This window comes from Bos taurus, chromosome 9, assembly GCF_002263795.3.
Source record: "Bos taurus isolate L1 Dominette 01449 registration number 42190680 breed Hereford chromosome 9, ARS-UCD2.0, whole genome shotgun sequence".
Lineage (NCBI taxonomy): Eukaryota > Metazoa > Chordata > Mammalia > Artiodactyla > Bovidae > Bos > Bos taurus.
In genome coordinates, this window is record NC_037336.1 from 65,191,190 (window position 1) to 65,217,478 (window position 26,289).

The following is a 26,289-nucleotide window of genomic DNA, read 5'->3' on the forward strand; positions in this document are numbered from 1 at the left end:
TTCATTGGTATGGTTATTTACTGTTTTGCCATTTGTTTCTTTCCATCTTTTTGTTGTTATTGCTTTTGTGGTACATTTTATTGGGTTGAGTATTTATAGCATTCCATCTTAACCCTTCTTATGGCTTGTTAGTTGTACTTCTTAGCTGTATTTTTTTAATAGTTACCTTATGATTCACACTGTGCCTGTGCATCTTTACTTCACTAGAGCTTACTTTAACATAACATTATGCCACTTTATATGAATTTTAACAGTAGTAAACTTCCCCCAGCCTTTTTGCCATTTTTGGCATATATTTTTCTTCTACATCTCTTAAAAACCCCACAGTAGAGCAGTATTAGTTGTTGAGGCAGTCTGAGCGCAGGTTGGAAAAGAATTTCCAGACATAGAGCATTTCAGAAGGGAGTGAATTTATTAAGAAAAAAGAGCAGAAATAAAGTGGGTACAGCAAGCACAGTGGGCCAACAGACGGAGGAGTCAACAGTTTTTGTGGGTTAATAGCCAATTTTTAAAGCCTTAAGGCAGAATTCTTGCTGGATAGTTGGCATTAGGTGATGGATTGGGGCGCTGTAGGCTGCTTACTGGAATGGGCATCTTTGTGTAATTGGGAGTCAGGAAGCTTGATAGTGATTATCAGAGTGCTTTTGGCAAGGTTACAAAGGGGTTCAGTCAGCTTTGAAGGTGTCCTTCTGTGGTGCAAGGTTTTGCACCTGTGGCCTTCAGGAAGGACTCAACATTATTATTGCTTTTAACAGACTATTATAAATCTTATACATAATATAAAAGTCTATATTTATACTTATTCACATAGTTACCATTCCCAGTGAATTTTTTTCCTTTTTATTTTGAAATGAATCTTTAAAATTTATTTTTAAATTAAGTTACAATTAACATATATAACTTATTAGATCAGGTGTACATCATGATTCAATATCTGTATACATTGTGAAATGTTCACCATAATAAGCCTAGTTAGCATCTGTCACCTTCAATTCAGTTCAGTCGCACAGTCGTGACTGACTCTTTGCAAGCCCATGGACTACAGTACGTCAGGCTTCCCTGTCCATCACCAACTCCTGGAGCTTACTCAAACTCATGTCCATTTAGTCAGTGATGCCATCCAACCATCTCATCCTCTGTTGTCCCCTTCTCCCACCTTCAACCTTTCCCAGTATCAGGATCTTTTCCAGTGAGTCAGTTCTTCACATCAGGTGGCCAAAGTATTGGAGTTTCAGCTTCAACATCAGTCCTTCCAGTGAATGTTCAGGACTGATTTCCTTTAGGATGGACTGCTTGGATCTCCTTGCAGCCCAAGGGACTCTCAAAGTCTTCTCAAACACCACAGTTCAAAAGCATCAATTCTTTGGTGCTCAGCTTTCTTTATAGTCCAGATCTCACATCCTTACATGACTATTGGAAAAACCAAAGCTTTGACTAGACAGTCCTTTGTTGGCAAAGTAATGTCTTTGCTTTTTAATATGCTGTCTAGGTTGGTCACAACTTTCCTTCCAAGGAATAAGCGTCTTTTAATTTCATGGCTGCAGTCACCATCTGCAGTGATTTTGGAACTCCAAAAAATAAAGTCTGTCACTGTTTCCAATTGTTTCCCCATCTGTTTGCCATGAAGTGATGGGACCAGATACCATGATCTTAGTTTTCTGAATGTTGGGTTTTAAGCCAACTTTTTCACTCTCTTCTTTCACTTTCATCAAGGGGCTCTTTAGTTCTTCACCTTCTGCCATAAGGGTGGTGTCATCTACATATCTGAGGTTATTGATACTTCTCCTGGCAATCTTGATTCCAGCTTGTGCTTCTTCCAGCCCAGCATTTCTCATGATGTACTCTGCATAGATGTTAAATAAGCAGGGTGACAATATACAGCCTTGATGTACTCCTTTCCCAATTTGGAACCAGTCTGTTGTTCCGTATCCAGTTCTAGCTGTTGCTTCTTGACCTGCATACAGATTTCTCAAGAGGCAGGTCAGGTGGTCTGGTATTCCTATCTCTTTGAGAATTTTCCACAGTTTGTTGTGATCTACACAGTCAAAGGCTTTGGCATAGTGAATAAAACAGAAGTAGATGTTTTTCTGGAACTCTTGCTTTTTTGATGATCCAGTGGATGTTGGCAATTTGATCTCTGATTCCTCTGCCTTTTCTAAATCCAGCTTGAACATCTGGAAGTTCATGGTTCATGTATTGCTGAAGTCTGGCTTGCAGAATTTTGAGCATTACTTTGCTAGCGTGTGAGATGAGTGCAATTGTGCGGTAGTTTGACCATTCTTTGGCATTGCGTTTTTTGGGGATTGGAATGAAAACAGATTTTTTCCAGTCCTATGGCCACTGCTGAGTTTTCCAAATTTGCTGGCATATTGAATGCAGCACTTTCACAGCATCATCTTTTAGGATTTGAAATAGCTCAACTGGAATTCCATCCTCTCTACTAGCGTTGTTCATGGTGAGGCTTCCTAGGCCTACTTGACTTCGCATTCCAGGGTGTCTGACTCTAGGTGAGTGATCACACCATCGTGGTTATCTGGGTCATGAAGATCTTTTTTGTGTAGTTCTTTTGTGATTCTTGCCACTTCTTCTTAATATCTTCTGCTTCTGTTAGGCCCATACTATTTCTGTCCTTTATTGAGCCCATCTTTGCATGAAATGTTCTGTGGTATTTCTAATTTTCTTGAAAAGATTGCTAGTCTTTCCCATTCTATTGTTTTCCTCCATTTCTTTGCATTGATCACTGAGGAAGTGATCTTATCTCTCCATGCTATTCTTTGGAACTCTGCATTAAAATGGGCATATTTTCCTTTTCTCCTTTTCCTTTCGCTTCTCTTCTTTTCACAGCTATCTGTAAAACCGCATCAGGCAACCATTTTGCATTTCTTTTTCTTGGGAATAGTCTTGATCACTGCCTCCTGTACAATATCGTGAACCTCCGTCCATAGTTCTTCAGGCATTCTGTCTATCAGATCTAATCCCTTGAATCTTTTATCACTTCTGCTGTGTAATCGTAAAGGATTTGATTTAGATCATACCTGAATGGTCTAGTGGTTTTCCTTATGTTCTTCAATTTAAGTCTGAATTTGGCATTAAGGAGTTCATGATCTGAGCCACAGTCAGCTCCTGGTCTTGTTTTTGCTGACTGTGTGGAGCTTCTTCATCTTTGGCTGCAAAGAATATAATCAATCTGATTTCATTATTGACCATCTGGTGATGTCCATATAGTCTTCTCTTGTGTTGTTGGAAGAGGGTGTTTGCTATGACCAATGCGTTCTCTTGGCAAAACTCTATTAGCCTTTGTCACCTTCTGTCACCTTACATAATTGCAAAAAATTATTTTTTCTTGTGATGAGAAGTTTTAAGATCTGTTCTCTTAGCAGCTTTCAAATAGTTGTGATCGACTATTATTCTGAGTTTCTATCTAGTGGTATTTTTCTTCAGCATGTAAAACCTCCCTAGCTTTTCTTATAGTGCAGGTCTGCTAGGAATAAATTCTCTCAAGTGTTGTTTCTGAAAGTATATTTTGCCTTTGTTTTTGAAGAACAGTTTTGCTTGATACAAATTATAGGTAATTTATTTTCTTTGAGCACTTTAATGATTTCCTTCTGTTGTCCTCTGAAATTTCTCATGAGAAGTCATCTCATGAGTGATTATGTGACTTTGTGTATATAGTGTCTTTTCCCTCCGTTTGAAAATTTTTCTCTTTAGTCCAGTTTTGTGGCAGTTTGGTTAGGATGATCTTGGTGTGCTTTTCTTAGGTTTATCCTGTTTGGAGCTGGTTGAGCATTAATTGATCTGTTAATTTATGGTTTCCATCAAAATAAATGTTTGTGCCATTAATTTTTCAAAATCGTGTTTGGCTTCCCTTGTTTTCTGATCCTAATTGCAAATACATTAGAAAGTTAAATTTTGTCCCATAGGTCAAAAGACTGTCATTTTTTAAAGCTTTTTTCCTCTCAGCTTTAGTTTTATTGCTAGGTTTTCAAGTTCATTAATCTTTTTTCTTCTTTAGTCTCTTGTTATTCATTGTTTTTTAACTCTAGAAGTTTCTTTTGGATCTTTCTTTTTTCATTTCTTTTAGTATGTTTCTTCATGTTCTTTGTTTTCAAGTCCTCAAAACTGAGTGTATTCTGCGATCCCCGTATTTGTTTATTTCTGGGTCTCTTCTAGGTGTGGTGACTTTCTCCTCCTTGTAATTCTAGTAAATTTTTAATCGAGTGTTGAATATGTTGTAGATTTTTACATTGTTGAAATGAATTTTGAATTTCGTTTTCTTCTTTTCAACAGTGTTGAGGTTTGTTCTGGCTGAAAGGTTGATCTTTTCAAGGCTTTTCTTCTGCTTTGTTAGGGGAAGTCCAGAGTAGCCTTACTTCAGCAGAGTTTGACACTGCTACTGAGACATAGCCCTCTTGATATTTTCACTGGATGCCCCTACTGAACAACAAAGATTTTTTCCACTCGAGCTGGTTAGAGATTCAAAATCACTTTTCCCTGTGCAAAATATGGAAATTGTCCAACTTCCAACATCCCACTTGTTCTTTGGTCAAACTACACTTAAATGATTCAGTCTGCAGGAGAGACTCAAGGGGGCCCCCTGTAGATTTCTAGGGCTTTGTTTCTGAAAGTTGCTCAGTGGAATCCAACTCCTGGCAACCCCATGGACTATAGAGTCCATGGAATTCTCCAGGCCAGAATACTGGAGCAGGTAGCCATTCCCTTCTCCAGGGAATCTTTGCAACCCAGGGATCAGCGCAGCTTCCTTCCTTTATCACTTGCCTGCAGCTTACCTTGTCTTTTCAGTACTCTTATCTTTGTTTTCTTAACACAGTAAGACTGTCCTGATCTCCCTGATCCTGCTTAGCACTCCAGGACATATGTACCCTCTAGTAAATGTAGACTCAGCTCACTTATTTACCTTTCTTAAGAATCATATTTTTGCACTGCTGATTGTCGAATATCTGAAAATATTAGTTTCATATACTTTATGCATTTTATGCATTATTTTGGAGTAGGAAATAACAACCCTCTCCAGTATTCCTTAAAATTACTTAGATAGAAGAGCCTGGTGGGTTACAGTCCATGGTATCACAAAGAGTATGCATGTACTCATTATTTACAAAGTCCTTGAAATCTAAAATGGTACAGGTGAAAATCCTCTAGATTCTGTCATACTTGAAATTTATCAGCCAAATATTCTAACAGAGAAGGAAAATATATCTCCAAAATGTGTCTTTTAGATCAAGAGTTGTTTGCTTATTTTCTGTTTATGCAAATTATATTTTCAAAGTTACAGATATGGAGTATATTAGTAGAAATCCTTCATGTTGAATGTGCAATGTCTTCCAGTCAAACAGATTAGAAGTGTAAAAACTGTTGTTGTTGTTCAGTCACTCAGTCATGTCCTGCTCTTTAAGACCCCATGGACTTAGTATGCCAGGCTTCCCTATACTTCAGCATCTCCCAGAACTTGCTCAAACTCATGTCCATTGTGTTGGTGATACCATGCAGTCATCTCGTCCTCTGTCATCCCCTTCTCCTGCCTTCAGTCTTTCCCAGCTTTAGGGTCTTTTCTAATGAGTCAGCTCTTCACATCAGGTCGCCAAAGTATTGGAGTTTCAGCTTCAACATCAGTCCTTCCAATGAATATTCAGGACTGATTTCCTTTAGGATGGACTGGTTTGATCTTCATGCAGTCCAAGGGACTCTCAAGACTCTTCTCCAACACCACAGTTCAAAAGCATCAGTTCTTTGACGCTAAGCCTTGTTTATGGTCCAGCTCTCACATCCATACGTGACTGCTGGGAAAACCACAGCTTTGACTAGGGACCTTTGTTGGCAAAGTAATGTCTGTACTTTTAATATGCTGTCTAGGTTTGTCATAGCTTTTCTTCCAAGGAGCAAGTGTCTTTTAATTTTATGGCTGCAGTCACCACCTGCAGTAATTTTGGAGCCCAAGAAAATAAAATAAAAATTAATATTCTCATTGTTTTCCAAACAGTGTGAAAGAGCTGGTGGATATTATTATCTCTGATATTTCTCATATGAGAACCACCTTCTCAACTGGGTTTTATTCTTCCATTTTTATATGAACTTAATTTCCCTTGGTGTTTCTTTTAGAAATTGCTGATTCGTTGTTTTCCTTCCTTTTATTTCTTGTCTGTCTTACTTATCTCTGTGTCTACCAATGGCATTTCCTTCTTGCTTCAAACCTAGTTTATTTGTGACAAAATTCCTGAGATTGGTCTTGTATATGTTAGTAATATTAGCATACAGACTATTCCATTACTAAGTGCCAAGAAAATGTAGTTCTGAAAAGTGCACATTAGATTAGTACATTTCTTAAATAATATTTGGCTTTATTAACTTTTAATTCAGATTAAGTATAACACAAGCTATGATACTAATAAAGATAAATTATTACTGCTCAACATAATGGCTAAGACTAACATACAGTGCATATTATATAACACTAACTCTTAATCTTCTCAGCAATTCTCTGAAATAAATATTGTTCCTACTTTATAGCTGGGAAACATGAGGCAAAGAGTTTGTGACTTGCTTTTGGTTCTACAACTGAAAAATAGTAGAATCAGAAGTTGAATACAAGTCTTCTGGTTCTGGTCACACTACAAGCACTATGCCACAGTATCTGAACTGTTTTTTGTTCTGCTTCTTTGAGGTGACACAAACACTACATCCTCTTCCATTGATTTTAGAAAGTTCCCGAATCCCAAGTAGTTGTTTAAGTTCATGTCATACTCTTCTGAAGGACTTCCCTGTAGTTCAAATGGTAAAGAAGCTGCCTGCAATGCAGGAAACCTGGGTTCAATCCCTGGGTCAGGAAGATCCTCTGGAGAAGGGGATGGCAATCCACTCCAGTATTCTTGCTTGGAGAATCCCATAGACAGAGAAGCCTGCAGGGCTACAGTTCATGGGGTGGCAAAGAGTTGGACATGACTGAGCGACTAACACTTACTTACTATACACTCCTATATGTCTTCCCTCCTTGTTCATCATCTTACTTAAGTAAGACTAATTCCTGAGGTACTTAAAATTCAGTGATTCCCACTAGAATATGAGAATGTTAATCATCTGATATTGGTCCTAGCATCTAGAATTTAATACAAGGTAATTTCTCTGTAACTGTTACGTGAATTAAATTATGTCTACTGATACTATAAAATTCCAGGCAGAGTTCTTTTTCCTATAGAAGAGAAATAGAGGTGAGCTTCTCAGCCTCAGAATATAGATACTGTTGTAACTAACCAACCAGCCTAGTTTATCTACCTAAGTCACAATACCCATGTTCTTCCACCCTTGTATACCTGTGAACTGAAATGGAGATATTTCTGTAAGTAGATCTCACTGGGAACATCTCTGTTCAACTTACTCATTTTCAGACTTCCATTGTTAATCTCCATTCAAGGAGAAGACTGAAAGATGATCATTCCAGAAGCAGACTCTCAAACCTCATGCAGTCACTGCCCATCAGGCCATCCTATCTCTGAACGTGATCTAATTTTTGAAATACAAATAAGATTATGAATGGTCAGTTCTATTCTGAAAAAGCCATTCTTATTCTGCAGCCCACAAATCTCACTCAGTCCTTCAATTGGAGGGCTATAGACAACCAATTAAAAATTGATGACGAGATCCTGGCCAGACAGTTTCTGCCCATCTTCATCATAAGAAGCCTGATAACATCATGTTAACTGGACAGACCTTTGCCTTCTGCTGCAGAGTCATTGAGATAATAATTTGGGACTTGAGCTGAGAGATGCCTAGGATTGGGAAACAGTGAAGGTCATTGAGGCTAGTGTTTTCCTAAGGGAGGTGTCAGAGATAAAGCTTTCATAAGTACTGCTTAAGGGTAACAGTAGAAATAACTGTAAAGATTAAAAAAATCAACAAGTAAAATCCAACCTTTGTTAAGCAAGTCTAGATTTTTCAAAATGCTGCCTTTTAGAAGTAAGCAATTTGAGATTTTTATCTTTAAAAATCAAGTAACTGCAGTTTGTATTAGAAGTATATAATATTTTGAACACCTCTAGAAAATTTTAGTTTGAAAATAATATAAAATAAAACTAATAACTACTTGAAAGTACAAAAAAAAAGCCCACCCAAGTCTTAAGAATTGAATTCTCATCAATCTTTTCCCCAAAATAGTGTGTTCTTAAAGATAGCCTCATGTTAACATTTAAGTAAATTACTCTTATGCAGACTTCTTTTGGAAATCAACAGTCTTTTCCTGGGAATTTGACTTTTTTGACTATGATTCTTGTGTTTTTTTAAAAACTATTTTCTTCAGAAAATTATAGTGATGATTTTGAAGATGAGGAGGATGTTGATGCACCTTTGACTCTTAAGGGAGAGACTAAGTCCAAAGAAGATTCCCAATCAGAAAAAACGAATGTACCCAAACAGGTATGTATCAGTTATATATTTGACAGTTTGGAAACTTCTTTGATTACCTTAGCTGACTACTGACTGTTGTTCTAAAAAGAGCTCAAAATAGAGTTCTTTATAGTCTTGCTCACTGTTGTAAAGTTATAAGTCTCTTAATACTCAGACACTTTCTGAACTCAGGATGTCAATTTTAATCTTAATGAAATACATGGCAGTTGATGGTTTTCGGAAAGATTTCTTTTGGGAAATTTCTTTAAACTTTGAAAATTGAAAATTTCATTAAAATCTCAAATCTTAATTTTTAAACAGGTGTATTAAACTGTACTTTTCTTTGGTTGGTCTTGTCCTTGTGACACATTCTGTCCCTAGTATTTATGCCAGTAGTGCTGTTACTGTCTGAAACTTACTGGGCTAAGATTGTAAATTAAATTAATATTGTTAATTGTCAATTAGATTATTCAGTTCACATTCAGGAATATTGTACTCTAATTCTCTCATTTCTCAGTTTTTACCAAGACATGCCAGATAGAACTTATCCTTGAAGCTACCTAAGAGTAGATAGTTGCTGTTATAAACTAGTGATGTTATCTTGGATTTTGATAAAGAGGGTAATTTCTCAGCAAGGTAGATGAACAGATGACATCAGGTACTTTAAACAAGGCTCATAAAGGCTTAAATTAATTGCTGGTAATCACCAAGGTTCTGAAGAGACTTGTAGAAGTTCTCTCACTGCTACATTTATCTAGTCTTATAGAATTGTCAGTGAATGAGCATGATGAAAGAAATCCAGAAAGCGTATATCTTGAGCTTTTCATAATGGGGTAAAGTGCTGGCTTTCAAGTTCTCTTACTCTTTGCAGTGTAGTCATTTCATATAAGTTCAATTTCAAATCATATAATGTTCTTTTTTTTAATTTAGGAAGAAGAAAAAACTGGCATGCTGGCTAATGGTAAATATTATCTGTATTCATAAATTTTTGTAGACAGTTGGTCTGTTCAGAACTATATCTAATTCTGAATAAATTACTGTCTGTTTTTAAATAATTTCTGATGAATTAAAATTTACAGATTTTCTCAATATGTGTTTTATGCTTATCTTAAATTCTTCCTGTTGTAGTTAAGGATATATGTTTTTTAAAAACCTCGGACCAAATGCCTTTATGGATAAATTTTACCAAACATTCAAAGATTATTAATGTTAATCTTCCTTAAACTCTTCCTAAAAAAAAAAAAAACAGAAAAAGAGGGAATTTTTTCAAACTCATTAAGTAAAACCCAGCATCACCTTGATATGAAAGCTAGACAAATATTCCTCAAGAAGACTACAAATAAGCAATTATATTTGCAGTGACATCAAAAAGAATACAAACTTAGGGATAAATTTTATTAAGGAGGTAAATTATGCCTAGAACTATAAAACATCAGAAAGAAATTGAACACTAAAATAAATAGAAAAATATTCTGTGCTCATAGATTAAAAGAATTACTACTGTTAAAATGTCCATACTATCCAAAGTGATCTACAGATTCAGTGAAATTCCTATCAAATTCCAGTGACATGGGGAGCACATGTATACCTGTGATGGATTCATTTTGATATTCGGCAAAACTAATACAATTATATAAAGTTTAAAAACAAAATAAAATTAAAAAAAAATAAAAGAAGCAAAAAAAAAAAAAAATTCCAGTGACATTTTTCACAGAAAAAAAAAAATTCTAAAGTTTTTATGAAACCACAAAGGACTTCACATAACCAAAGCAAGCTTGAGAAGGAGCAAAGCATGGAGGCATCACATTCCCTGACTTCAAAATGTATTACAAAACTATAGTAACCAAGACAGCATGGTACTGGTATAAAAACAGACATAATACCAATGAAACAAAAAGTTCATGCACCTGTGGTCACCTGGTCTTCAACAAGGGTGCCAAGAATATCAAATGAGGACAGATAGTCTCTTCAATACTTCATGTTTAGAAAACTAGGTGTCCACATGCAGAAGAATGAAATTGGATCCTTATATCACATATGAAAGTCGACTCAAAATGGATCAAAGATTTAAGTATAAGATCAGAAACTGCTTAAATGAAAAGAAAAACATAGGAATATAGCTGCTTGATGTTATACTGGGCAATAATCTTTTGGATATGACCCCCAAATCACAAGCAAGAAAAGTAAAATAGCTAAATGGGATTGAATTAAACTAAAAAAGCTTCTACATACATAGCAAAGGAAAATAGCAGAGTGAAAAGGCAGCTTATAAAGTAGGGCAAAATATTTATGAACTGTATATTTGGTAAAGGATTAATACCCACAACATACAGAAAACTCACGCAACTCGGTAACAATAACAACAAAAATTAAAAGTGAGCAGAGGACCCAAATAGACATTTCTCAAGATATGCAGCTGGACAAACAAGTGTATGAAAAATTACTAAACTTTACTAATTATCAGGGAAATGCAGATCAAAACCATAATGAGATGTCACCTCACACTTGTTAGATGATTATTATCAAAAAGAGGCAAAATAAGTTTTGGCAAGGATATAGAGAAAAGAGAACTTCAGTACACTATTGGTAGGGATATAAATTGGTCCAGCCGTTATGGAAAGCAGGATAGAGGTTCCTGAAAAAAAATTAAAAGTGGAACTACCTTATAATTCAGAATCCCACTTCTGGATATATAACTGGAAGAGATATCTGTACACCCATATTTGTGTGTGTGCTCAGTTGCCAAGTCGTGTACAACTCTTTGTGACCCCATGAATCGTAGCCCACCATGAACCTCTGTCCATGGGATTTTTCCAAGTAAGAATACTAGAGTGGGTTGCCCTTTCTTCTCCAAGGGATCTTCCCGACCCAAGGATTGAACCTACTGGGTCTACGGGATTGGCAGGCAGATTCTTTACCCTGAGCCACCTAGGAAGCTCCATTGTCATGTTTATTGTGGGATTATTCACAATAGACGAGATATGGATAGAACTTAAATGTCCATCAAAAGATGAATGGGCAAAGAAAATGTGCATATATAGCTTAAAAAAAAAAAGGAAATCCTGCCATTTACAACAAAATGGATATATGTGGAGATATTGCAGTAAGGGAAATAAGCAGCTGAAGAAAGATGCATACTGTTTATCCTCACTTATATGTGGAGTCTAAAAATGTCAATATCCTAGAAACAGAGTAGAATGATGGTTACCAGGGGCTGGGTTTGGGGCATATGGAGGTTGGTTAAGGGGTACAAGTAAGTTATGGATATGTGATGTGCAACAGTGTGACTGAGATTAATGTATACTCAAAACGTGCTCAGCAGGGAGATCCTAAGTGTTCTCATCACATACACAAAAATGGGTACATGGATATGTTAATTAGCTTGATTTGGTTGATTATTTTATAATTTCTGTTCAGTTCAGTTGCTCAGTTGTGTCTGATTCTCTGTGACCCCATGAACCCCAGCACGCCAGGCCTCCCTGTCCATCACCAACTCCTGGAGTTTACCCAAACTCATGTCCAGTGAGTCAGTGATGCCATCCAACCATCTCATCCTCTGTCGTCCCCTTCTCCTCCCGCCTTCAATCTTTCCCAGCATCAGGGTCTTTTTGAATGAGTCAGCTCTTCACATCAGATGGCCAAAGTATTGGAGTTTCAGCTTCAACATCAGTCCTTCCAGTGAACACCCAGGACTGATCTCCTTTAGGATGGACTGGTTGGATTTTATAGTGTATATGTTTATCAAATCAACAAGTCATAAATCTCAAATATATACGATTTTTAATCAGCACTATGTGTCAATAAAATTAAGAGAAAAGGGGTTTTTTTTGTTATTTTCCTCTTTTCCTCAGCCCTTTGCCTTTTACATATAAAGGTACATTAGACCTGTATTTAAGCATAGATGAGTTTTGATATAAGCCTACTCTGTTGTATATAAGAAGAAAATCATTCTTGTTCTAGGTACATAGTTATATATTCTTTATATGTAAACATTTATCTTTGTTTTTATACAGATTTCATATGATTTAAGTATTTTGTTAATAGAACCATACAAGCTTATTTATATTCCTAATATTTTTCTTTTATGTTATTCCAGTAGTGCTGCTTGATTCATTAGACTCTGTTGCAGAAGTCAGCCTTGATGAACAGGATAGAACAAAAACTAAGCCAAAGGCTGTGTCAGATATGACTGATAATGAAATGATAGGAACAGGTAAGAATGAGAAACTATAGCTAGTCTCTAAACATGTAATATTTTGTGACTAATTGACTTCATTTCTGGGGAAAATATATATGATATATAATAATATATGTAATAACTATCAATAAAATTTTACATTTTTATTGAAGTAGATTTATAAAGTGTTAGTTTCAGGAGTGATTCAGTTATATATCTGTGTGTATGTAGACATATATACTCACGTGTGTATATTTTTTAGATTCTTTTCTGTTATATGTTATTACAAGATGTTGAATATAGTTTTCCTGTGCTATACAGTAGGTCCTTAACTGTTTATCTGTTTTGTATGTAGTAGTGTGTATCTGTTAATCCCAAACTCCTAGTTTATTCCTCCCTTAGTAACCAGAAGTTTGTTTTCTGTGTCTGTGGGTCTGTTTCTGTTTTATAAATAAGTTCATTTGTCTCATTTTTTTAGATTCTGCATATAAGTGCTATCATACAGTATTTATCTCTTTCTGACTTACTTCACTTAGTATGATAATCTCTAAATTCATTTATGCTGCTTCAAATGACATTATTTCATTATTTTTCATGGCTGAGTAGTATTTTCGTGCACATGCACATACGTGTGTGTGTATACATCACATCTTCTTTATCCAGTCCTCTATTGATAGACACCTAGGTTGCTTTCATGTTTTGAGTCTTGTAAATAGTGCTGCTATGAATATTGGAGTGCATGTATCTTTTTGAGTTAGAGTGTTCATCTTTTCTGGATATACGCCCAGGAGTTGGGATTGCTGGATCATATGGTAACTCTGTTTTTAGTTTTTTCAGTTCAGTTCAGTTCAGTGGCTAAGTCGTGTCCGACTCTTTGCAACCCCATGAATTGCAGCATGCCAGGCCTCCTTGTCCATCGCCAACTCCTGGAGTTCACTCAAACTCATGTCCATTGAGTTGGTGATGCCATCTTGCCATCTCATCCTCTGTCATCCCCTTTTCCTCCTGCCCCCAATCCCTCCCAGCATCAGAGTCTTTTCCAATGAGTCAACTCTTCGTATGAGGTAGCCAAAGTACTGGAGTTTCAGCTTTAGCATCATTCCGTCCAAAGAACACCCAGGGCTGATCTCCTGTAGAATGGACTGGTTGGATCTCCTTGCAGTCCAAGGGACTCTCAAGAGTCTTCTCCAACACCACAGTTCAAAAGCATCAATTCTTCGGCACTCAGCTTTCTTCACAGTCCAACTCTCACATCCATACATGACCACTGGAAAAACCATAGCCTTGACTAGACGGACCTTTGTTGGCAAAGTAATGTCTCTGCTTTTCAATATGCTATCTAGGTTGGTCATAACTTTCCTTCCAAGGAGTAAGCGTAGGCAGCCTCTGTGCTGATCTCCATAGTGGCTGCAACAACTTACATTCCCACCAACTATGTAGGAGGGTTCCCTTTTCTCTACACTCTCTCCATCATTTATTATTTGTAAACTTTTTCATGATGGTCATTCTTTTTCATGATGGTGTGGTGATATTACATTATAGCTTTGACTTGGGCATTTCTCTAATAGCAATATTGAGCATCTCTTTATGTGCCTTTTGGCTATCTGTATGACTTCTTTGGAGAAATGGCTGTTTACATCTTCTGTTCGTTTTTGATTGTGGTTTTTTCTTTTTTTTTCTATTGATCTGTTTGTACATTTTGGAAATTAAGCCCTTGTCAGTTGCATCATTTGCAAATATTTTCTCCCTTTCTGTAGGTTTATGGTTTCATTTTGTTTATGTAAACAAAATGTTTACATTTGTTTATTTTGTGTAAAAACCTTATAAGTTTGATTTGGTTCCACTTGCTTATTTTTGCTTTTATTTCTTTTGCCTTATAAGACCTAAGAAAACATTGATGCAATTTATATTAGAGAATGTTTTGCCTACATTCTTTTCCATGAGTTTTATGGTGTCATATCTTATATTTTAAGTCAAGCCATTTTGAGTTTATTTTTGTGTGTGGTATGAGGGTGTATTCTAATCTCATTGATTTGCATGAGACCAGCCAGCTTTCCTAACACCACTTGTTGAAGAGACTATTTTTTTCCTCCATTATATAGTCTTTCCTTTGTTGAAAATTAATTGACCACAGGTGTAGGGGGTTATTTCTGGGCTCTCTATTCTGTTCCACTTATCCATGGGTCTGTTTTTATGCCAGTACCATGCTGTTTTGATTACCATAGATTAATGGTATTGTCTGAAGTCTGAAAGGTGTGCCTTCTACTTTTTTTTTTTTCCCTCACAGATTTGTTTTAGCAATTCTGGGTCTATTGTGGTTCCATATAAATTTTAGGATTATTTGTTCTAGTTCTGTGAAAAATGTCATGGGTAATTTGATAGGGATCACATTAAATCTGTAAGTTGCTTGAGTAGTATGGCTATTTTAACAATATTGTTTCTTCCAATCCAAGAGTATGGAGTAGCTTTCCATTTCTTCAAATCATTTTTAATTTCCTTCATCAATATTTTATAGTTCTCAGCATGTAAATCTTTTAGTTCCTTGGTTAGGTTTATTCCTAGGTATTTATTACATGCATTATTGAAAGGGATTTTTTTTTCCTTATCTGATACTTCATGTTAGTATAAAGAAATGCAACAGAGTTCTGCAAGCTTGTATCCTGCTACCTTGCTGAATTCATTTATTAGTTCTAATAGTTTTTGTGGGGAGTCTTTAGGGTTTTCTATATAGAGTATCATGTCATCTGCATGTAATGACAGTTTTACCTCTTCCCTTCCAGTTTGGATCCCTCTGTTTCTTTTTCTTGTTACATTGCTGTGACTCAGACTTCCAGAATATGTCAAATAGAAGAGGTGAGAGAGCATCCTTGTCTTCTTCCATATTTCAGTGGGAAGGCTTCCAGCTTTTCACTGTTGAGTACTCTGTTGGCTGTGGGTTTGTCATAAATAGCTTTTATTGTGTTGATTTATGTTCTCTCTATACTCGCTATGGTGAGAGTTTTGATCATTAATTAACGTTCAGTTTCATCAGATGCTTTTTCTGCATCTGTTGAGATTGTCATGTGGTTTGTCTTTTCTTCAGTTGGTGTGGTGTATGTATCACGTTGATTGATTTGTATATGTTGAACCATCCTTGTGACCTTGGGAGGATCCAACTTGATCACGGTGTTTGATCCTTTTTATGTACTGTTGGATTCTGTTTGCTAATACTTTGTTGAGGATTTTTGCATCTGTTTTCATCAGAGATATTGGCCTGTGATTTTATTTTTTGGTAATGTCTTTGTCTGGTTTTGAATCAAGGTAATGGTGGCTTCACAGAATGACTATGGGAGATTTCCCTCATCTTCAGTCTTTTAGAAGATCTTGAGAAGAATCAGTATAAGTTCTGTCTTATATCTTTGTTAGAATTCCCTAGTGAAGGCATCCAATCTGGACTTTTGTTTGTAGGGAGTGTTTTTTTTTTCATTACAGATTCTATTTCAGTTCTAGTATTTGGTCTGTTCACATTATCTGTTTATTCTTGATTCAGTTTTGGTAGGCTGTATCAACAATAAAATTTTCAATCTCACATTTTCTACCTTTTTTTAACAAGTTAAATAGTCTGAACTTGCTAGTGGTGACACTTTATGCCAATAGGCTGAGTAAAATGTGTTTTAAAAGAAATACTTGTTAATAAGTGCTGTTGATACAAAGTATGGTACTGAGATGAATATTAAATAATTTTCTGTGCCCCCCCCCGCCCCAGTTCTGTTAAATTTGCTATATGTAGGAGAAGTGAGACTTTGTTTTTGTGCTTTTCCATAGTTCCTTCTGGGTAGGAAAAAGCTAGATCACATCCTGAAATTCTGAAATGTGTAGGACCATCTAGACTTGACTAAAAGTTGTAGAGACCTTTAAGATAATGCCTTTTCAAACTTTCTTAAAGCAGTGGAACTGTTTCCTGCCTCCCAAATGGAATCTTAGGTAGTACTCTCTATATAGATACAAAATGTATTTTATCAGTATAAATATAAATGTTTACATTTGTGATATTTACTTAAAAAGGTAGTGAGAACAGTAACGGTCTTTTGAAATTTTAAAAATTAAATATTGCAGATACTTGTTACATTCTTATATCGTCAAATTTCCAGTATGTTTGTATATTTTTATTGTATAATATAAAAATATTTTTGGTTTACCAAATAAACAAGTGCAAATGGGATATTTTCAGCTTGCTTTTGCAAGTCTTAGGTGACCAATATGGTCAACTAAGTCAACCCAGACACTAGTCAAAAAAGAGCAATAGAAATGGTAAATCACTAGCCAACTCTGACCATCTGCTTGCATTTTGATTTTACTTTTTATTTCTTTATGGCAATATAATATACTTTTTTATGGCAGTATAATATACTTGTAGAATTCATGTATCATCATAGTGCAGTTTGATGAATTTTTAAGTACTGAACACATTCATGTAACTGGTCACCAGATCAAAAAACAAAGCATAATCAAAACCTCAAAGTCCACTCGCATCTCTTATTTCTAGTCATTGCCGTTCTAAGAATCACCACTGTCTTGTTTCATTTACTTCCATTTTAAAATGTGAATATAACAGTTAAGTGTGAATATAACAGTTACAAAGTTAAAACAACCACAAAAAATTGCAACAGAAGTTTTCCATCAAAACATTACTGGTTTACTTGTTATTAGCTGACTGAATATTTTGCCCTGATGGAAGCATGTGCTGGGCACATGTTCCTCAGTCTTAAAACTGTTTTTATTTAAATACTTGTCATACGTGCTCTGATAGTCTGCTTGCACTGTTTTCAGTAAGTAAATATGAATACTTTTAAAAGACAAGTGTAGAGCTATAGCTTTTCTAATCAGTGATACATTATAGGTGGTTCATTTATATACAGGATGGCCAGAGAAACTTTTTTCTAAGATATGCATGAAAACAAAGCCAGAGGAAAGTTATCACTCTGCTCTTCATATTTTAAAATGAAAATTCAAACATCTGTGGAACCTATGGTTTTCTCTGAATGAAAATCAGAGCAGTTTGAAAACCTCTCCTGTACATTATAATAAAACTCAGAAATAAAAAACATATCGCTGGAAATAGAAACTCTAATATGATCTCGGAAATTATATAAAATTAAAATTTTTTGGTCTTATTTCTTAAATATTCTTGATTCTGAAATAATTTGGTGAATCAGTTACTAGAAGAGTAAAGAGTATGACACTACTGTCTTTGGTCTTGGATTCATATTTCCAGCCTTGCCAGTTACCAGCTGGGTGACAATGGACAATTAGTACCTCAAAGCCTGTTTCCTCTTCTTTAAAATGACATCATTTGATGATCAATTGAGATTATGTGTAGTGCCTAGCATACTGTTACAGTTCAATGAGAAGTAGCAGCTCTGTGGTTCTTATCACTTTTTATTTCAATACTGTTAATAGTCAAATTATAATAAAGAACCTGAAGGCATAAATACCTTTTGGCTATGAATATAAAATTTACCTAGTATTTACAAAAGTACACTGGAAAATTTCAAATCAGAGTCTGAGCTTGGATTAAGAACTGAAAGTATCAGCGGCTTCCTTTGTTTACCATGCGTCTTCAGCCATAAGCAGGCTCAGTTTAGGTGATACAGTGTCAAAGATTTTTATCTCTTTTTTTTTTGATAATACTGTTCATGAAACTTGTGCTTTACTGTCTTAAAAGGGTTGGTAACTATAAAATGATGGTCAGATCTAGCCTTTTGCTTGTTTTCATTTGTCTCAAGGGCAGGGACCATTTTGTGCCATGGTTGCATGCCTGGAGCAGTCACAGGAGGACAGTGTTGTTTCACAACCAGACCCCTGCCTCTGCCCAATAGGTTCTGACACTTCTCTGCCTCTTAAATTGGAAAATATAGTGGGTTTTTGACTTGTGGTAATATATAAAATACATGCAAGAAGTCAGCCCTTTTCTCTCTGTAAAATGCATAAAAAGATTTTAACAAAGAAAGGACCTGAGAAAATATTTGAAGAGATAATAGCTGAAAACGTCCCAAACATGGGAAAGGAAATAGTCAGCCAAGTTCAGGAAGCACAGAGGAGTCCCAGGCAAGATAAACCCAAGGAGAAACATACCAAGACACATAGTAATCAAACTGATATAAATTAAAGACAGGTAAATTATTAAAAGCAACAAGGGAAAAATGACAAATAACATACCAGGGAACTCCCATTAGGCTATCAACCAATTCCTCAACAGAAACTCTACAAGCCAGAAGGGAATGGCATGATATATTTAAAGTGATGAAAGGGAAGAACCTACAACCAAGAATACTCAGCAAGACTCCTTCGGGTTTGATGGAGAAATCAAAAGCTTTCCAGATAAGCACAAGTTGAGAGAATTCAGCACCACCAAACCAGCTTTACAACAAATGCTAAAGGAACTTCTTTAGGCAGGAAACACAAGAGAAGGAAGAGACCTATGGAAAGTAAATCCAAAACAATTAAGAAAACGGTAATAGGATCATACATATCAATAGCTACCTTAAATGTCAATAGATTAAATGCACCAACTAAAAAACATAGACTGACTGGGTGGATGAAAACATGTGCATGTATGCACTTCCACTTACCACATCACTCTGCTTGACACACCCCTATTGTATGTAATTATTTTTTTTTATTAAGTTGATCATGTTCCTGTTATGGTTGCAATTATAATTATCTTTTATATTTTGTTTGGCTATTGACTGTGAAAACTGATAAATATCTTTTATGATTATGTAACTATTACTTAATATCATTGTATCATGATTGGTCAACAGAAAAATAATAGAACTCTTTATCACCAAAAATAGGATCTAATAGAAAAACCTGTAATCACTTTTTAAAATCCAGATGCATATCAGAATGATCTTGAAATTTTTTGAAAAATACAAATGCTCAAGTATTACTCTTTTTCTCCAGAGTTCCAGATATGTTTCTGATGAGCAGTCATGTTTAAAATCAACATGATGATCTTTTACTTTTATCTAGTGTGTTTCACTTTGTCTATTTCATATTCAGTGCTCCCTTTTCATTTAGTTTATGTTCTCCAATTTCTCCATCTCTTATTTTCTTTTTTTGATGTTCTTTCTCAAGCCTTTATCAAGTATAGTAGAAAAGCTTTTGTATACATATATATAAATACATATATATTTTTTAGAAAACTTATGAATTTTTGCCTAACTAAAAAGTTTATGACATTTTGATTCCACTTGTTTGACTTAGTATGAATAGAATGTTAGATTTCTAATTAAAGGGCTTCCCTGGTGGCTCAGACAGTAAAGAATCTGCCTGCAGTGTGGAAGACCTGGGTTCAATCCCTGGGTTGGGAAGATCCCCAGTATTCTTGCCTGGAGAATCTCCCAGGACAGAGGAGCCTGGCAGGCAACAGTCCATGGGGTCGTAAAGACAGAGACTGGTGGTCTACAGTCCATGGGGTCACAAAGAGTCTAAAAAATAGATAATGCAATAAGCAACAGAAGTTTACTGTATAACACAGGGAACTATGGTGAATATCTTGTAATAATCTATGATGGAAAATAATTTCAAAAATAATATATGTGTGTTTGTATAACTGAATCACCTTGCTGTGCATCTGAAACATTGTAAGTCAACTGTACTTCAACAAAATATATATATATTAAAAAAAGGTCAACAACTATGAAATTATTTTTAATATCAGTTGGATTAATGATTCAAATTAGGAGACAGGTACCTTTCCCTTGCTCTGTTTTCTGAGCAGCATCTAGTGCTTCTCTACCATTTCTAATTTTTAACTTTTAGGTAATTTGCTTTTCCACATGTTTGCTCAGCTGTTAGTTTAAGCCAAACCTCTTCTTGCTGGCGCCTCATGCCTGTTAAATTAGGTATGCACATTCAGTACTGTGATGCTGTTTCCCATTGGGATCATTTCTTTCATGCATACTCAGCAGATACTTAGGCATCCAGGTATTTCTCTAGAGGAGGAAAAATGTCTTCTGCCTTTTTCATTTCTTCATAAAATTAATTCTCTTCTCCCTTTGAGTCTGATAGATGGTTTGGAGGGGAAATTAGGCTTATTTTAGCAGGCAAGATTGTTTTCCTCAAGTCCTGCTGAACATCCCTGGCACTTAACTGTTAGTGATTCCAAACTGGTGGTACCCCCCACTTTTTAAATGTATTTATCTCTTTATTTATTCTGCTGCACTGGGTCTTAGTTGCAGCCTGTGGGATCTTCTGTGGTGGCGTACGGATTCTCTGGCTGTGGTGCACAGGCTCTGGAGCATGCAGGCTCCAGTAGTTAGAGCACTCAGGTTCTCTGGTTGTGGCACATGGACTTGGTTGCCCTGCAGCATGTGGGATCTTAGTTCCCCGACCAGGAATCAGACCTGCATCCCTTGCATTGCAAGGCGAATTCTTAACCACTGGACCTCCAGGGAAGTCTCCTTCTTCACTTTTTTGTTTTTAGTTTATTTAAGCAAATGTATTCCATATTGGACAGGCTCCAAATAGCAATGGTGACCTGATGACCTCAAGCAGCAGATGGAAAGCTATTCCATTGTAAGGCATTCTTACATAATCACATATGGTACTTGGCACCCTCTTACATTTAGAGTTGAAACTAGTTCCTCAGAATTTTATACTGTGCAACTTATAGATTATATAAAGAGGAGGCTGTATATATACTCTTTTATCTTTAGGCATTAATTAATGGTCATAGTTATCAAGAGAACAGAAGTCTGATCACCCTATTTCTCTTGTTTTTTCTACTTGTCTATAATGCTTTTATTTCTTCTAATTTTGAAAATTCTGTTAATAATGAAAAGTACAAAATGAGTAGGAAAATACTCATAAAAATCTTAGATCATCATTGTCATTAGATTCTTTGAATTCTTTTCTCCATTGTTTATCAGTTGGTGGGACGAGAAGGAGGTTGATAGGGAAGGAAAAGTGAACTGTGAGATGAGGTTCTCTGTTTTGGATAACTGGGTGACTGATCATGCCATAGCCAAAGTCACAGATATTGGGAGCAGAACAGATTTTGTTGGGGAATGTAATTAATTCACTTGAGGATGTGATTTGCTTATAGAACAGTCTACATGTCTGTTAGGAAGTTCAGTGTTCAGAAAAGAGATAGAAGATAGATTAAACAGAAGACACAGGTTTGGGAGTCAAATGTTTATAGGCAATTACTAAGCAAAGGGTGTTAATGAAATTAACACCACCCCCACCCCCCCAACACACACACCCATAAAAAAGAGAAGTTTGAAAAAAGAGAGCTGAAGATGGAGCCCTGAGATGAGCTATTTACCACAGAAGGTGGAAAAGCAGCCATCAGAGCATTGAGAAGAACAAGAAGGTGTTATACGGAGGAAGCAGTCCCCAGGAAAAGAGCAGGGCCACATGTCTCACAGGGCAAAGAAAAGTTTTCAGGCTGAAGAGAATTAAAGGCTGGGTTTGTCCCCTGGGAAATTATTATTTTTTTTTATTATTATAGCAGCTTTAGCAGGGTTTTGGAACACACTGGACTGCAAAGTTAGAGGATTGAATTTCAGTTGAAGAAATGAAGAATATTAGATGTTCAGTGGCTCAGGAAAGCAGAGAGAGAGAGGTGGGAGGGTGGGGTGGAACAGAGGAGAGACAGAATCCTTGAGAACTTTTTGTGTCAGTTTGAGAAATTTAGGAATCGTTTTCTCCAGCGCAGAGAGGTTGTATAGGGATAGTAGGCAGAGATGATTTCACAGTTAGCCTGTCAGAACACATTTCAGCCTGCTGAAAGAGTCCCTGAGCCTGCTGAGATTCACGCTGGCAGGCTGTGGCCACCCATCACTAAGGTCTGTATTTCACTGTATCATGTCAGCATTGTCCTAAGCCTTGTTCGTCATGCGTAACAGATTAAGGGATGAACTTAGTGTTTTATGTTTCTCATGTATTTGTGTGGTTATACTAGAGATTACATTTATCTCAACAGGTATTTCTTACGGACAAAGCAACAGTGACATTGAAGCTCTGCATCAGGCTTATTGTCACGTAGCCCATTCTTTGGGAGATGCAGATGAACAAAGAACTGAGAGCAATGCAGCAGAAAATACCAAGAGCTCAACAAAAGATCATCCTCAAGAAAATGAAGGGTCCTCTAAGAACATCTCTACTACAGAGTCTGGTAAAAGTGTCTTTGTTTGAGCCTCTCTCTGAGCTGTTTTCAGTATGGTATAATTTAAATACAATTGGCTGTAGTAATGATTTCTCAGTATCTGAATTTAAAAGATTGTTTAAATAAATCTGGGAATTACCCTTTTAACTATAAAGTTAGCATCGAAAATAGGTTAAAATTTTAATTCCTCCTCTAATATGCTTTGACCAAATTAAGAAATCTCTTGAGTATTTTCATATTTTTTTATACTTTTCCGTGAACATATACTAATGTTATTTTTTTTTAATGGAGAACAGTTTTGGGGGATCAACTAAATACATAATGTTTGTGGATATACCCATACACCTATACTTAGAGAGAAAGAAAGAAAGTAGATATATATTTCAAATATAAATACCAAAGATTTGAAAATTCTGCTGTTTCCAAACTTATTTTTTGGTACAAATAAGTTTACAGTGGGAACCTGGGATAATTATATGTATCATTTTGTTAACTATGTTAATCAGAGAAAATGTGGTTTTGATGGTATTAGACATTAAATTAAGCAATTTCCATAACATTTTTGGTTGCTGTTTTAACTTTTGTTCCCTCAGATCTGCCCACAGTAGAGGAGCTGATGAAGCCTATCAGAATAGATTCCTTTGGGGTCAGTGGTTTTGATTTACAACCTGTCAGGTATGAGTTTCTTGGAATGGATCGTGCAGGATTGTTTATTTATTTATTGTTTTGTCACTGCAAACTTCTAGAATCATTTGTTCGACCGATTTTTCCCATTGAGGGCAGGAGGAGGAGGGGATGACAGAGGATGAGATGGTTGAATGGCATCACCGACTCAATGGACATGAGTTTGGGTAAACTCCAGGAGTTGGTGATGGACAGGGAGGCCTGATGTGCTGCGGTTCATGGGGTCGCAAAGAGTCGGACATGACTGAGCGACTGAACTGAACCTAACCATTCCTAGTGAATGATTAACAGGTAGCTGGTATGAGTCTACCTGTGAGTCATTCCTGTTTTCTTTTCCTATTAATCTTTCCTCAGTTTATCAAAATTCATCTAGTTCTAAAATAAAAAAATAAACAATTGCTACTAAAAAGTTGCTGCCATTAGGTGAGTAGTCGTAAAGCTTTTCACTGAAAAATAAAATCCCTTCAGCTCTAAGTAGCTCAGGGACAGCTGATGCGAACACTGAGAGCAAACATGAGTTTTATTCTGCGTGTGATTCATACACTCACTTCTTTATAAACCAGTAAATTCTGTGCTTAGTTACAGACTAGCTGTCATCTCCCAGGGTGAGATCTTGGGTCACAAGAGAAGTGGGCTTCACAAAAATCTCTAGCTACCGTACATTTTAATGACAGTTTTCAGGACTTGGCTGTCATTCACCAGCACAGAGAGTCATATCACAGTCACCTTGTCGTAGGACACCTTGACATCCTTGCAGCACCAAGAGTGTCATATCCGTTATCTCGTGAGATCTTCGTAACAGATAGGTCAGCATCTTTATCCCCACCGTTCAAGTGATGCACCCGAGGTAAGCAGACTTAACTGGTAGAGCTCTCACAGGAACCGGACGATGATGATGACAATAACAGCTAACATTTTAATCACGTGGTTACTGTGGACTAGGTGCTGTACAAAGCTCTTTACCTATCAGACTTTATTTAATTTTATAGCAATTCCATGAAGTCTATTCCATTATCATCCTCATTTCATAGATAAGAAACTGGGGATTAAAGAGCTTAATTTCTCAAGATCATATGGCCATGACCCAGAAACACACTCAAATTGTCGGGTTTTTGTCTCCATAAAATATTTCTGTGAAAAGCCTGTCGTCTATTCATGTATTTACTTGTTCATTTATGTTTTAACAGACAAGTTTTTGAGCCCCTCCTTGAACTCCATCTTCATCATGTAAATCCACTTGCAGTGATTTCTTGGTCTTTTTCCTACGTTTGTGCTAGTTGAGACAAAATTCAGTGTAGCTTATACTAAAACATCTGGTTTTGTCGTAAGTCATGTCCAACTCTTGTGACTGTACACTGCCAGGCTCCTCTGTCAATCGGATTTTTCATACAAGAATACTGGAGTGGGTTGCCATTTCCTTCTCCAGGGGATCTTCCCGACCTTGGGTTGAACCCTGGTCTCCTGCGTTGCAGTCAGATTCTTCACTGACTGGGCTATTAGAGAAGCCCATCTACTTGAATACTAAGTCTAGATTCTTCCACTGATCTGCAGTGCTAGTTAATAGTTTTAAAGGGCAGTTGTGCTCACGTAATCGTTGCTGTTTTGGGCTCTGCTAGTGTTACTGAAGAGGTTTTTTTTGTTTCTTTTTACATATCTTGTGTCTCTGTTGGCTTCAGTTCACTTCAGTTGCTCGGTCCTGTCCAACTCTTTGCGACCCCATGGATGGCAGCATGCCAGGCCTCCCTCTCCATCACCAACTCCTGGAGTTGACCCAGATTCATGTCCATTGAGTCAGTGATGCCATCCAACCATCTCATCCTGTCGTCCCCTTCTGCCCTCAGTCTTTCCCACCATCAGGGTCTTTCCAAATGAGTCAGCTCTTCGCATCAGGTGGCCAAAGTATTGGTGTTTCAGCTTCAACATCAGTCCTTCCAATGAACATCCAGGACTGATCTCCTTTAGGATGGACTGGTTGGATCTCCTTGCAGTCCAAGGGACTCTCAAGAGTCTTCTTCAGTACCACAGTTCAAAAGCATCAGTTCTTTGGCACTCAGCTTTCTTCACAGTCCAACTCTCACATCCATACATGACTACTGGAAAACCCATAGCTTTGACTAGATAGACCTTTGTTGGCAAAGTAATGTCTCTGCTTTTTAATATGCCGTCTAGGTTGGTCATAACTTTCCTTCCAAGGAGTAAGCGTCTTTCAATTTCATGGCTGCAGTCACCGTCTACAGTGACTTTGGAGCCCCAAAAAATAAAGTCTGCCACTGTTTCCCCATCTACTTCCCATGAAGTGATGGGACTAGATGCCATGATCTTAGTTTTCTGAATGTTGAGCTTTAAGCCAGCTTTTTCACTCTCCTCTGTCACTTTCATCAAGAGGCTCTATAGTTCTTCGTTTTCTGCCCTAAGGGTGGTGTCATCTGCATATCTGAGGTTATTGATATTTCTCCCAGCAATCTGGATTCCAGCTTGTGCTTCATCCAGCCCAGCATTTCTCATGATGTACTCTGCATATAGGTTAAATAAGCAGGGTGTCAGTATACAGCCTTGACGTACTCCTTTTCCTAATTGGAACCAGTCTGTTGTTCCATGTCCAGTTCTAACTGTTGCTTCTTGACCTGCATACAGATTTCTCAAGAGGCAGGTCAAGTAGGTAGTCTGGTATTCCCATCTCTTTCAGAATTTTCCACAGTTTATTGTGGATCCAAACAGTTAAAGGCTTTGCCATAGGCAATAAAGTAGAAATAGATGTTTTTCTGAAACTCTCTTGCTTTTTAGATGATCCAGCGGATGTTGGCAATTTGATCTCTGGTTCCTCTGCCTTTTCTAAATCTAGCTTGAACATCTGGAAGTTCACAGTTCATGTATTGCT

At 36.6% G+C, this 26,289-nt stretch overlaps 1 protein-coding gene across 6 annotated transcripts in view; it reads left to right on the forward strand.

Moving 5' to 3' along the window:
• The window catches only part of CEP162 (centrosomal protein 162), a 93,919-nt gene that overhangs the window by 20,793 nt on the left and 46,837 nt on the right, over positions 1-26,289 (forward strand). For all 6 annotated transcript variants that reach the window (XM_024996524.2, XM_059889637.1, XM_059889636.1 and 3 more), the window contains 5 exons: positions 8,309-8,424; positions 9,325-9,355; positions 12,491-12,607; positions 22,545-22,736; positions 23,321-23,402. In XM_024996524.2, coding sequence (XP_024852292.1) covers positions 8,309-8,424; positions 9,325-9,355; positions 12,491-12,607; positions 22,545-22,736; positions 23,321-23,402 — 538 coding nt within the window. The remainder of the gene's footprint in view (positions 1-8,308; positions 8,425-9,324; positions 9,356-12,490; positions 12,608-22,544; positions 22,737-23,320; positions 23,403-26,289) is intronic.